Genomic DNA, 15,527 nt, shown 5'->3' with positions numbered 1-15,527 from the left:
TAGAAAAATTATTTTTAAATTATTTGGCATCGATGTAAACAGAAAAATAAAGCCATGACGGACAACGGAATCTACTTTGGGGGATATAATTTCATTTAATTTGTGAAATATTGAAATTTGGCTTTCTCCCTACGTTATTCTATAGACTACAAGCTTTAGTTTGACGTATGACTTACTGCCATGACATTTTCTATTCCAAAGATATTGTAATTTAAACGTACCTTTTGTGCTCTTTCTCTGCCCTAGTGACCAGTTTATACAGAATTGTACTTACCTAATTGTTTGTGAGTAGTGCTTGGGTTAACCATCTATTTACTTATATATCGTTTCATACTAATCTGAATCGAATAGTGTTTCGATTGACTCGTTCTCTCTCTCGCTTGTCAATCAATCCGGTGGTAGAATAGTTTTCGTCTCCTTACCCAAGGCCGTTAGCCCCAAATCGGACTCACGTATCTCCAACCTCAAGGCTGAACCAATTAGACTATCATGTCAAGGCCTTAGCTTAGACAGTGACAACCCTCGCGCATATTATTGAGTAGACAGACCAAGGACGCAACAGTCATCGACAAAAAAGTTTTGATACTTAAGTTGTGAGAGATGAGTATAATTTAAGATACTCTGAAGAAAAATTGAGGCATGATTTTATCTTGTTAAATAAATAATTTTCAAGTATAAAATACATCTAGTAGCTGTTTAGAGAACATCCATTGAGGTGAAGGCTCGTTGCTATCAGAGTAAACAAGTGTTAGATGATACTAATATAAGTTTCTTGCATGGAGAGGGATGAGATCATCCTCCTAAAGTTTAACATGGAAGCTAAAGCAGTGACTTATTTGTTGGTTGGCTTCAACTGTCTAATACAATTAAGAAAGTTATGATAGAAAAGAGTAATCACTACAATGAGTGAACAGTACTCACAATATGTACTATAGTGCTCAAAACACCATCAGATTGTTTCGTTGTGTATCTTTTTGGTGGAAAATAATAAAACGATAACCAGATAGATTTCAAAAGACAGTTTAAACTTCTAGATTTCAGTTAGTTGACTGAAAAAATATTTTTGTATTTCCCAAAAGAAATGAAAACAGTGGGATGTTTATGAACTGTCATAGAATAAAGAAACATTGACATTTCATAACAAAAAATTAGCTCTACTAACTAAATACATGTAACAAATCCATGATATTTACGAATGAAGATAAACGATTTATGTTTCCAATCTATCAGTTAGTCATAATTAATGTGGAGCCAAGCATAAATGTGTGCTAACCCAAGATGTCCGTTATCACATACACGTAAAGAATCGAAATTAACGAGGTGAATAGAAAATGAGTTGAACTAATTGAAGTAGCAATCGAGATCAAATACACTATTCGTACAATGATGGTAAATATTAAACGTAATAAACAAAAATGCGAGACTATAATTTATGAACGAACTAGTGAAAATACAGATAGCAATCCCTGGATTTAGACGTGAAGTTCATCCATTCATATAGTTAAATAGTATTTTTGGATTAGAGCTAATGTCAGTTCGTGATGAAAACCCTTATTTTAATTCTTAACCATAAATTCTAATTCTAATTCTTTATAGTAATTTATAACCCTATTTTAATCCTAGTATGTAGGTGACCAATGTCACGTTAGCGTTCGTCAAACGTCATCAATAAATTATAGTTTCACCAGAAAAATATATAATCCACAAATTGGTAACACATGGTAAGTAAATAAAATTGATTATGGGAAAATATATCAAGGGATTTACTTTCCATTTTCCAATAGGCAATAATTCAACCAAAACAATATCTCCATTACGTGCATTGTTACAATTTTCATGAGAAATTTGAATACGTTTACCATCGTATGGATTTATCACATGAAAATTTTCTCGTGATATTTCATATAATTTAGCCTGAGAAAAAAAGAAAGCGGACTCTAATGATTTGAGTACTGTGTGCCGAATATACATGCTAACTTTGAATGAGTGCATAGAACAAAACTGTGTCATCAACGTTGAATATGATCTTCAAATACTTCATTTATTATCAGTATGAAGGCTGTGGAGATTGTTGAATATTATTGAGATCACGAAGCGATCGAAGTTATATCTCTTGTAACCCGTATTCTGCGTTAATCAAGTAGCGAAATTAACAATGTCATCGATAAAAACCTAAACCAAACAAGTTTCAACTGTTCCCAAGTTTTTAATGAATAACTCATATCGGTTCATAATATCAACTATTATGAACCTTTATAATTTAAGTGTGATTTACATTGTTCATACTCGTTTGTCTCCCACTCTTTTGCATATTGCCTTATACAACTTATTTACATTCAGTAAATGGTTGTATTCCCAGTAATTTTCAAATTTATGTTGTGACGCAAGTTCGTCGTGTAATATTCTGAAACATTTAAACATGTTTATAGCGTTTATTGTACTGATCATTATGACTACTTTACCTTAATCACTGTATAAGTTATCTACAGTTTTGTGTATTCATTTAAACGCAACAGCCTCCATATTGTTTTGCTCTTGTTTCGGGTTTCGGTTGTTGATAAACTGTTACCGAATTTAGACACAACTATCAGCTGTCTTTTGTATCATCGTACGTTGTAATTGTTGTTACAGGAAGTCTTTTTATTCCACACAAAAGAACGCGTTAAACGTCACAGACACCTTACAAGTTGAGGATTGTAACTAATTTTTGTGCAATATTCAATAAGGAACCGCTATTCTAGAAAAATCGTTGTTTTGCGAACATCGGTTTCGAGCGTATCTCAATTGGGTGACCTGGATGCTTAGATAGACCTACCACAAACAAAAGATAATCTGAGGTGGAGTTTCAAGTTCGTGAGTTAAAGATTCCTCTTAAACTCTAAACAATACAGATTGAAGTTAAACTTTACACTTTTATTCTGACTATCATAGCAGAAGTGTTCATATAAACACAATTAAACACGAGTTATAATTTTGTACTTGACCAAGCGGTCATTAAATTGTTCCGATATGTGAAAACAAAAGATTCGGTATGAACAGAATCGCTGACAACTTGGATGAAATTTTTCGTAAAGCATTTTAACACAAAAGAATAATAAAATGTCGTGCTTTAGTGGTGCTACAAATTTTGTACGGTCACTTGGTAAAGTTAATTTATCATGTCATGGTTAGTCATTATTATTATCTGATTGTTATGACGTCAAAGAATCATATGAGAATAAAGTGTAATATTTTCAGGAAAAACAGTCAGAATAGGTGAGTGGTTTGAGACTGGGGCTAAAATAAAAAACTGAAAAAACAAATATCTGTTTCAATGCATAACTAGTTTAATAAATGAAAAACCTCATTTTATGGTTACCTCATTCCTTATATTATATTATATTGTAAAACGTAAATGGTGTGCTATAAAATGCCCCAAATTTGAATACTGACTATCCGGAATCACTATGAAAACATTATTATCAAACTTCCTTACAAGACATTTGATCTATTTTCTAAAGTAAAGTTTTCATAACACGAAAAATGAAAAAATCATTTTTCTACATATAGTCGAGGAAAGTGTTTCATAACATCAGGGAGATGAAAATCATGGAAACCTATCAAGTGAGTACTATTTTTAGGAAAATGACTTTATATAAGCATTTAAACTTGCATCAAAATAAAATGTATCTAACAATATTTTACATTCATAATTAAGCACTCAATACAAAAACATTTATGAATAACAAATCCAATGTCATTAGTCCAAAAGATAGAATACTCAATGAGATTTAAAACTAATATTTGTTCACTAACCTGAATTAAACTACCTTTCTCAAGACGTGCATCAATATTTTCACAGCTAAAATCAACTTTCTTTTTTGTTTGACGAGAGTGCTATGTATGTTTAAAGAAAGAAGACAATGATTATAAATTTCAGAAATTAGAAAACTGAAGGTAATTAATAAGCAGGGCTTGCAATTGATTCTCATTTACCGATTAACTAAAATCCCGGTACATGAGATATTGAATCATTCAGACTTATGGACACAAACCAAACCTATCAACAAGATCCGATCAGTAATGTGTTAGACAAGCTTGAGATTGGTTTATAATGGCTTGGTGAAGTTTAGAAATAAAAAACAAATACAGTAATAGTGTAGAAAACCAAGTAAAGTAAAAAGGCGGAATTTAAAACGTCAACACTGCCACCAACGTAGTGGAAGAACGTAAACAATTACATGAAACAACATTTACATGTGAACGCAGATAGAGGGGGTTGTATACCGAGTTTAGGAGTTGAATCATGGATACGAATGGTATTTCGGACCATGGTGAGGAAGATGAAAACACTAATATAATAAATTAATCTTGTTTGAGGACAGTGAATATCAAGCAAGTTAGAAAAATTTGTTTGTTTCGATTTATTTTTCCTAATTGGGATTTTATAAATTAGTTCCAAAGTTTAAAAAAGCTGGCAGTATATTCTTAATTCATACTGGATCTTATCGTAAAAAGCATACCCTGTGTGGATTCATGATGTACATCTTCCATGACAATTTTGAACTAATTGAAATTTATGTCTGTAATAATGATACATCGAAATTTTAGGGTTCATAGTAAAATCTACCGATTGAAGTTGTAAACCTTGACATGAAATTAACCTTAGTAACACCAATTATGTAGCTTAGCAAAGAAATACTATGAATTAATTTCTAGGGAATGTTGATATACTTTCCAAATTATTGTCCTATTATTGTGGAATTACCGATAAACCATTGGACATTTCTTGTTTAACGGCAAAAAATGTATGCCTTTTTCCATATGTTCAAAGACTAAATAGAGGAGGATTTTCAAATTAGCGATACAATAAATAATAAAGCCAGAAGCAGTTTTAAAGTGATAAAGCTATAACTAAATGAATATGAGCATTTCAGAAAGGCAGAAATTTTAACACAGAAAGAGGAACAAATTTCTCTTGAAAGCAGTAGAGTCATCTAGTTTGGCTGAAAACGCCTGTTTATCATGTCAAAATACTAATATATGATATGCTCCTTCTGTAATTCTATTTAGATAATAACATTAATTAAGGTTCCCTTATAGAAAATACCATAACAAAAATTAGGAAAGTGCAAATTTCATTATATATGTACCATTATTTAACTCTTGAATTTTGCACAACGCTACTAAAATATACAAACAGATGATGATCATTATTACAATATGAAGTATATATCATATCCGGACGAAGAATAAGTGAATAGTAACTGCTAGAATCTATTTATAGACTAATTATATATATTCTTATTGTATAATTACTAAGTAACTATATTATATGTACATACATATTCTTTTCATTATAAGCTTCCATTTGACCTATTAACTACTATTATACGATTTACCATTCTCAACTTGTTCCCAATTTATTAGATACAGTATCTCACACTCAGCCATTTTTGGCCTGATCTTGTATAATTTTTATTTTATATTTTATAGTATGATGAAGTCTGATTTACTTGTATACATAGATGCATATATACAAGATTCATATAGAATAGGCTGATATTGGTGTTTTACAGTGAATCGGCTGGGTTAGGTGAGAAGCTACTGTCTCGGAGGTTCAATAAGAACTCAGAGTGACTCTAGGCTGTTAGGATTGGTTTATGAGTTATTGGTCCGGTAATCAATTGGTGCTCCAATTGACGACAAGTATCCATAGAATCTGCCATAAACAATTGGAAAGTTCGCAAAGATATTTAACAATTTTCGAAAGAAAACGATCTATTATCCACTACTAACATAGACGCTAATATATTTCTGTTGTTATATACCACTAATGAAGAAGTAAACCGTTTAGGTCAGGTGGTCAATCATAATCAATATAATACCTGGTATCAATATGTACCAGCCCATTACCATACTACTCTACAATCGCAAAATAAAATTGACAAGATAAAACTGCATGAGTTAAAATAATCAGTAGTAGTAGTAGTAGTACCGGTGGTGTTGAGCACAATCTAAGCCTTATATAAAATAATTCGTAAAGAGATGAATTCTATAAATGAAAAGTACAAAACAATGTTGAAGCTCAACATTGGAAGGGACAGACACAGACACTGTAACTGAATATGAATTATGTCACGCGACTTATCCAACCACCGATGCCCCCAGTATAACTAGATAGTCTGCATTTATAAAAACGACTGTCCAATACACAACGATTGAGTGGAGTGATGCTATGACTTTTGTCAGTCATCTATAATTCATTTTCAGCCTAATTCAACTCTAACCAACGTTGTGAGTCGAGGTAAACTGGTTGCTGAGCATACGCAACACGTCTCAGTCACCTCCATTGAAGATTAACAGCTTCATCAACAGATTTATCACGTACGCCTACTATACTGAATTAAACCTCGGTATTTCTCGTTCGATGGTTTCAACATAATTACACAATTTTTCTCTCATATATTACTACCATTGAAGTAACTACTATGAATTTCGTGTTCATTTTGTCGTGCTAATGAAGTATGGCAACTTGGACCGATGCACATATGTGCCTGGTCCTACACTGTAGTTGACTGACTGACTGACATAAGAAGTGAGCAAAGCTCCGATGAGAACTATGATAAAAAAAACAGTAGTTAACATGTCTTCTACCTTGATAGATGGCGCTTTCAGATAATAAGTAACGAACCAAAAGAACTATTGTATTTGCAAGCTATTTGAGAAGCCAAATTACATAACAAATAAATTAACAATATCAAATAATGAAATGAGATTATTCGGACAACTAAAAAAGCTGACCTGACTATTCGAATCACCAAGAGGTACGGATGAACTAGACAATGAGCTGAAAAATCTCCGATAACCAATAATAGGTGAAGTCCTTCTGACTTTATTATTGATGTTATGGAAGGGCCGGTAAGAAAATCCACTAGGTTTTATACAGCGGTATCGCAAAGGATTTTGAACGCCCAGCCACATCGCGTTACGAAAGACCAAGTGAGGACAATATTACAGAATCATTATCGTAAAATTGTATCTAAAATAATTGATTCATATTGTTAGTTAGATAGTGTACCGAATAGTGTAAAATGACAACTATGGAAAGAAAATAAACATTTATAGGTCCATTCATTGAATTTTTGAGCTTAATTGGAACTATCAACCGATCCAAGTTAGAATAATATATAAAACCTGGAAGCACTGTACAGGTGTCTCAGCGTAGTATGGAATTCCTCGGCAGTGTGCGACCACTGCAGACCACACTGGACCCACTACAGACGAAACGCGCGACATGGACACCATCGCTAGTCACATTCTATCTATTCAATATAACAGATATTATTAACTTGTTCCCACGTATGTCTATAAACTATTAAGGTACGAAAGCTGAGAATGACATCAATGTAAGAGTATAACTAAACTTAGAAAAATTTACTACAAGAATATGCATATTTATAGTATTTACTAGCTACAGCATAGAATAAATGTGCAATACAATTCAAATATAACAGTTTGATTTGACTTCAAGACGTGGAACACTTCGAATACTCTGGGAGTTTGTTACATCAATTTGGTCTTCAAATCACCAAATAATTATAACTTAAATCATAATTAACATTTAGCCCTTAGAAAAGGTCTGTGGTAATGAATACTTGTTTCTCGAAACTTTCATTTTTGATTGGTTAAAATCACAGTTACCACCAATATCAGCTAATACAATCAATTCAAATATTGGTGGCACAATGTTAACTTAAAAACCCTAATGGTAAGGCGAAATATTACTCAGGTCGATGGTTCAGTACAATCACCCACTCAATACTCATTCATATACAATCGGTTTACGTAACTCACTATTTCTTTCAACGCAAAGACGATGTGTTTTCAAAACAAGTATTTCTGAGTTATCTCATAAACTTTATTCTATATCAATTAAATTATTTCCAAACGTTTAGGTGTCTATGGCATCAATTTAAAGCCGACTTTTGCTGATGTTACCAAAAGCATGAGTTCAGAGTATATCATTACCTAAACACAACTTAAGAGTACAAACATTCTTACGCATTAGTATCACGTCAGTAATTTTACATTCAAAGTTTTACGACCACAAACTGCGAAGCAGTTTCCTGACATTAATTTAATTTAAGCAGTTCTACAGACTGAATAGGTTAATATTTGATATATCAAAATCCAATTATTTCGATAGATGTGAATAATAATGCAATAACCTTACATAAATATGATGGGCAATTACCGCTACAACAGTTAGTGTAGCTAAGAGATAACAAGAGTATGGCTGAAGAAACTCATACCCTTTGGAGTTAAGCTAGTCAAAGACATATATCAAAGCTGCAAACTAAAAAATTACAATGGTGTTCAAGAAGCACACAACTTGTACTACCTTATTTTAAAGTATCATAAGATAAGAACAGTTACTTGATTAAAAAATATTTTCATAACATTCGAAAATACGAAAAATGTATTATATCAACCCATTCAATACAATCATAAATAAAAAAGATATCAACATGTCAAATAATGTGTTACATAAAAAGTAATTGAATCTTGAAAAAAGTATATATTTCATAAAGTGAGCATTAACACTGATACTATCAAGTCATTCTGAGGAGTATAAAGTACATCGAAAATGAAAGCGAAAGAATAGGAATATAAATTTATAATTTGAATGACAAAAGTTGTTGTTTTTGCTCAGTCCAAACGTCGGACAAAATTAACATTGTCAAAAAACAACCATGTTTAATATATTCAGAATAACCAGATGACTATTATAACTGAATAGCCAATGTGAATAAAAAATTATTACAAGTCATAAGCAACATTTTATTCAACAATCAGAATTTTCAGAACACCTATAATGAACAAAAGTGATCACCAATGTAGTGTTAAAAACTTATGCAGTGCTATATAATACAAGATATTTCTAAAGTACAAATTACAGCATTAGCTACGTCGAGTTTCGCTTTTACGCGCGTATATAAGACATTTTAATATTTATTTAAACTCATAAACATCGGTACAAGGATGCACCAAATAGATATGAGCCTCAGAAATCACTTGATTTCTGTGAGAACTGGGATGCTGTCCGGGCTCCCAAACTGGAGTAAATGGTTTTCTTAGGAGACCACTCTTCGAGCCATTGACCTAAAGGTCTAAGGCAGTGGAGCAACGTTAGGAGATGCAGTCCCATAGTAGCCGGTGACCAACAATAGGTTCATATGCCATTTATGCCCACAGGATTCTGGAGCATATATGAACTATTGATTTGGAATCAGGATTTTTCCCAACTCCGCTAGATGGGTCCTCCGCATTCACCAACCCGGTTAAAGCGCCGAAAATTAGATTTTCGTCCTCTCGACTTCGTAAACAATATCCCTGCCGCGAGAAGACAATGAGTAGGACTTCCCTGGCAGTGGCTGTACACGCGTGGTCATGTGAGAGCGTTTTGAGAGGGAGAGTTGGTTCTTACCACTTTCGACCGTACCAGGGCATGTGGCGTTTTTAGTTTTGATGACAATTCTAACGAATCATATGCACTATCATTACATCAACAAATTTAGTAACCCTTTACCGGATTCCAATTAAATCGGATGAATGATTACTATCGAAATATAAATCCGGAATACCCTCGTGTATAATTTTATCGACTTAAATCACGTTGGTGAATAATAGGACTAAACAAGTCAAATACGAGAATGGATTTCGAATATGTGTATTTTATACAATCGTTGATCCAGACAGACGATCAGAGAAACGAAGCGGAGAAAGAGAAACGCAACGTGAGGACACGCAGTGGATAAGGCGAGTGAGTCAACTCGATTTAATAAAGCGTGACTCGATATTTATAGTCAAACAAAAATAGTTTAGACACATAATGAGTAGGGTAAGTAATCAACACACATACACTCAAATAAAAACAAAGTTAATAAGCGAATAAGTAACAAGGTAAGAATGTGACTTGAGAAGAATGAGCAGATTTGTCTGTCCAGAGGTTAGAATAACTTACATGGGCTTGACATAGTACCAACCCCTACACAACCTCTGATGACAGCTAATATTATTCAATAAGATTTAAAAAGGGGAAGCCTCAGTATTAAGCACAGAATACCTTATTGATTTATTCAAACGAGGCATAGGTAAAGGAAATCATGATATAAAATTATCAGAGATTTATAATAACAAATTATAGTTGGTTCATCAAAAAGTAACCCGGTTGTGAAAACATACACAGTTTACACTTAAATATCAGTGATAGTCAACATCGAACCTGAAATGAATACGCATTGACACATGTGGAGACAAGATTTAGCCATATAAGTATTGATTTTAAGCATGTTTTGGTTTTAGAGCTAGACACAAACTTTAAATTCAGAAAGCATCTACCTAAACACCTTATATAAACTGATCACAGTTTACTACCAAACTGCTCAAGCCAGTACAAACGTCAGTAATAAACTATGAATCACACGTATTTCTCAAGTTCTAGTAACGCCACTTTGGCTGTTTAGCTGAAGTATTTATAATAGTGCGCACTACTGGTTGAAAGTCCTTAAAATAATCAGCTGCAGAGAGACATATGAAGCATGGGATAATAGCTTTGATAGTCCCACTGCTACATGTATGGCCATTTTTACAAACCCACTGCACTCAGTTTGAAATCACCTAGCGATTATTCACTACAGTATTTTATCAACCAGCTAACCTGTCATATTTATACTTATTTACTTCTTAATAGAAGAACATTCAAGAATTCAAATTTACAAAGTCGATGAGGGACCTAACTTATAAACCACAAAATATATTTAACAATAATAATATACTAATAGTATAACCGTAACATCACAGCTTAGTAGTAAACAAAAGGATGTCTATAAACAAAAACAAACATTATTTTCACAAATGTAGAAAGGTAGCATTTAGTTATACATATATTACAACATTGTACAATTTGTCCAATTCTTCATTAATGAAAGTTATTTAGTTAATTAAACAACGTGACATTCTTTACATGTCGACCGTAGTAGTGTAACCTGTTAATAGGGTAGAAAGAAAGTTTAAAAAATAACAAAATTCAGAACTGTTTATTTAAAAGTTTTATAGTGAATATTCTGACTTTAAATCCACACAGAAACTAAGCTATTCGAATACAACTTTAACAACTTTTAAATGTTTATGCATGCTAAGCAAGTAATCGAATATGATCATTAGTGTACAAGATCGAAATAATGTTTAATTTCTTTAAATACGATTAACTGAGAAATTTATTTTTGGAATGGTCTATGGGTTTTGTAAGAGTTCGCCTGTACACATTGACAATAGCATACGAATTACTTCCTAACTACTAGCAACACTATGCACGTAGCCGCAACTAGGTGTTTAAAGTACCGATATTTAAACAATCAAACGGCTAAGTTAGAACATGTTTAACTCATTTGAGTTTGGTAAACAGGACAGAATTACAGTCAGTCAGTAATCTGCAATGTAGGACCAGGAACATATATGCATCGGTCCAAGCTGCCTTACATCATTAGCACAACTAGATGAACACTAAATTCATAGAAAGTCACATCGATGGTAGTAAAAAAATTTCATATAAGGATATGATGCAGAAAACTCCGCTTGTAGCACTTCTAGAGTTACTGACGGTCCCAAAACCTGGCAAAGGAGAATAGTTGGACATGGACATGGGCAACCGTATCCCGTAGGGAAAAATCTTGCTAAGACAAAGCTAACCAGGTTAAGCAAACTAGACCATTTAAACTCTGACCGGGGAGTTTGAGGAAGAATTATGACGCCTCAGGATGAAAGCCAAGACTCTTCGGAACTCACGAGGTTGATGCCACCTAACAACCAGAGTAACTATTACTATAGGTACACAGAATGGCCGGACAATGTAGGAGACCGTGAGGGCCAACCAAATAGCAACGGAAATGAGGAGATACAACTTGGTAGTACTCAGAATCAGCGAAACCCATTGGATCCAAGCTGAACAACAAAGGGTAGGTACGGAAGAAATGCTGCTGTACTCAGATCACGAAGAGGAAAATGCTCCACAAACTCAGGCAGTTGCTCTGATGCTATCTAAAGGAGCACAAAATTCACTTAGAAGATGGGAATCTCACGGATCCAGAATAATCAAAGCATCCTTCAAAACAAAGGAGGGAGTCACAATGAAAGTTATCCAACGGTATGAACCCACCAATGATAGCAACGACGACATTAAAGATCAATTCTATGAAAGGCTGCAATCAATCACAGAGAATTGCTTAAAAAAGGATCTCACCATCCTGATGGGAGATCTAAGTGCCAAAGTCGGAATGGATAACACCGGATATGAAGATAACATGGGACGACATGGACTTGGAGAAACAAAAATGGAGAGATTTGCAAACTTATGTGCATTCAACATATTGGTTATAGGCGGCACAATATCCCCACACAAAGCTACATGGATCTCACCGGATCACACCACAGAGAACCAGATCGATCATATTTGCATCAATAAAAAATTCAGAAGGACAATGGAAGACATGAGAACCAGGAGAGGAACTTATATATATTCAGATCACCAGTTGGTTGTGGCAAAGATGAAACTGAAGCTAAAGAAACACTGGACAGCTGGGTAGACAGCGTTACAAAGTTTCAATACAGCCTTCCTTCGAGATACTAACAAAATCAACCAATTCAAGATAACTCACAACAAAAGGTCCCAAGCCTTACAGGATCTACTGAAAGAAGACGAAACTGTTATGGAGGACAACTGGAAAGGAGTCAAAGAAGCATTAACTTTAACATGCCAGGAGGTTCTGGGTCGCAACAAGCATCATTATAGGGAATGGATCTCTATGGAAACCCTGGACAAGATTCAAGAAATCAAGAACAAGAAGACAGCAATTAACAACAGCCGAACATGAACAGAGAAAGTCAAAGCACAAACTGAATTCACAGAAGCAAATAAACAAGTGAAGAGGCACATTACAGTTGACAAGCAGTGGAAAACTCTGCAAGAGAAGGAAATATGAGACAACTATATGACACAACGAAGAAACTATAAGGGAAATATACTAAACTAGGAAAACCAGTCAAGGACAAAGAAGGCAAGACAATCACGGAGATTCAATAACAGAGGAATAGATGGATAGAATGCTTCGAGGAACTCTTGTATAGACCAGCTCCACTGAACCCAGCAGACAACGAAGCAGCACCTACAGACATTCCAATAGATGTCACTCCACCAACGATCAAGGAAATAAGGATCTTATGATGCATCGGCGAAAATCAGTCACTATTATTTAAATTTCATTCTCAATAATTTAATATAATTTCGGCATAATCTTAGTCTTAATTATGTTCTTTTCTAAAATCAGACTTTTTTGTTTAAGTTTCAATTTTGTTTGATGGAAATAGGAAGATATTTTTATCGTTCACAAAGATTCATTGTAAACGTCCTGAAAACGTTATCCTTGTCTCTGTTTGTCATGAAATAAAGCTGAGATTCACACGCATTCTCTGATTATGTGAAACTATAGAGAAATCACACTACTGTCGATACAAAGAAACGTTTTCAAAAGTGTTGCCGAACCGGATGAAAGACTCAGTAGACGTCCAACTTCGGGATCAACAAGCTGGATTCCGTAAGGATCGGTCATACACAGACCAAATCGCCACACTACGCACCATCGCTGAACAATTAGTTGAGTAGAACTCGTCACAATACACCAACTTCATTGACTATGAGGCGTTTCAGTGTGTATAGGACGACCTTATGGGAACTTCTTCGACACTATGGTGTACCTGAGAAGATTGTCAATATTATCCAGAACTCATACGACAGACTACAGTGCATAGTCGTGTATGGAGGAGAGCTGACAGCCACATTCCAAGTAAGGACTGCAATCAGACAAGGCTGCTTAATCTCCACCTTTCTCTTTCTTCTGGTGGTTGGCTGAATTATGAAGACCTCCACATCTAAGGGGAAGCACGGAATACAATGGACATGTTGCATGCAACTAGACTGCACAGATGACATAGTTCTTCTATCCCATACACACCAATAAATGCAGGTTACGACAAACAGTGTAGTAGCAGTTTCTGCATCAGTGTGCCCCAACATACACAAGAGAAAAAGCAACATCCTCAAACACAATACGGAGAATACCAGCCCGATCACACTTCACAGAGAAACTCTGGAAGAGGTGGAAAGTTTCACTTATTTGGGAAGCATCATCGATGAACAAAGGGGATCTGATACAGACGTAAAGGCGAGGATTGGGAAAGGGCCGCATTTCTACAGTTGAAAAAAATATGGAACTCAAATCAACTGTCATTCAACATCAAAGTCAGAATCTCCAATACGAACATCAAGACAGTTCTACTATATGGAATTGGAACTTAAAGGGTACAAGTATTTAGAAACAGTTGTCTGCGTAAAATAATCAATGTCCGTTGGCAGGATGCTGTCAGCAACAGCCTACTATGGGAGAGAACAAACCATCTTCCAGTTGAAGAGGAAACTAAGACGTTGAAAGTGTATAGGACATATATTATGGAAATAATCAAACTGCACTATGAGACAAGCCCTAACTCGGAATCCTGAAGGAAAACAGAAAAGAAGATCGAAGAACATATTACGTCGGGAAATGGAAGCAGACATAAAAAGGATGAATAGTAAATGGAAACAACTGGAAAGGATTGCCCAGGACATGGCTGGGTGGAGCGTACTCCTAGGCAGCCTATGGTCCTCCACGAGGGGTAACAGGCGTACGTAAGTAAATATGATAGAAGGGAGATGAATTGGTTTGTAGAAAGTAGTCTTAATCTCACGGTTTAAGGGAAGACACAGAGGGTATTCACCTATGCTTTGTGATCAATTCTGAGCCATGTAACCAAGTCTCTAACTATTGGTTACGATAGTCATGCGGACCCCAACCAAGTAGTCTACATCTACCAACATGAATCAGACCAGAAGTTGGTGACTTTATGGACTGATATCACGTTTTAGCTTGGTCGTCCCTAAATTTCTTCCAGCCGTCTACAACACAAGTCAGCACTGCGCAACGTGGTAGTCGGGAGCTGGGTATACGTAATATGTGACCCAACCATCTCAGTCCATAAAGATTCACAACCTCATCGACTGATTTACCACAATACCGTGTGTCTAACCTTACTATTATTTACCCAGTGATCCCAGTAAATATGAGCAATATTTCTAAGACATCCGTGATCGAATACTAGTACCTTACGAGTATCCTCTACTATTAATTTTTCTCAGTTATGAATTAAAACAGAACGAACGGCTGCAAAGTATACTCGTCCCTTAAACGATAGACGGATATCTCGCTTTTGCCATAGGTGACGTAAGTTGGCGAAAGCCAAACGAGCTTTTTGAATCCGTGCAGTATTACAAGCCATAACATATAGTATGTAAATTTGTGAATGGTTACTGAGGTATTTTAATTATATTGTTAACTATGCATAAAATCTGGTACAAGTGGATATCAAAAATAGAACTTGCTATACAAACAAAC

The 15,527-nt window shown here is 34.7% G+C and overlaps 1 protein-coding gene across 2 annotated transcripts in view; it reads right to left on the bottom strand.

Annotated features, from left to right (window-relative positions):
- The window catches only part of DIS3L2_1 (DIS3-like exonuclease 2), a 54,387-nt gene that overhangs the window by 17,441 nt on the left and 21,419 nt on the right, over positions 1-15,527 (bottom strand). Inside the window, exons 15-17 of one of the 2 annotated variants that reach the window (XM_051209061.1) lie at positions 6,784-11,030; positions 3,796-3,876; positions 1,768-1,914 (exon numbers count right to left, since the gene is read on the bottom strand). In XM_051209061.1, coding sequence (XP_051074483.1) covers positions 1,768-1,914; positions 3,796-3,876; positions 6,784-6,963 — 408 coding nt within the window. In that variant the 5' untranslated portion in view covers positions 6,964-11,030. Of the gene's footprint in view, positions 1-1,767; positions 1,915-3,795; positions 3,877-6,783; positions 11,031-15,527 lie in introns of those variants that run through there. The other variant, XM_051209062.1, reaches the window with a different exon arrangement.

Source organism: Schistosoma haematobium, chromosome 1 (genome assembly GCF_000699445.3).
Source record: "Schistosoma haematobium chromosome 1, whole genome shotgun sequence".
NCBI lineage: Eukaryota > Metazoa > Platyhelminthes > Trematoda > Strigeidida > Schistosomatidae > Schistosoma > Schistosoma haematobium.
The sequence above is the reverse complement of the archived record's forward strand: the minus strand, read 5'-3'. Positions and strand labels throughout refer to the sequence as shown.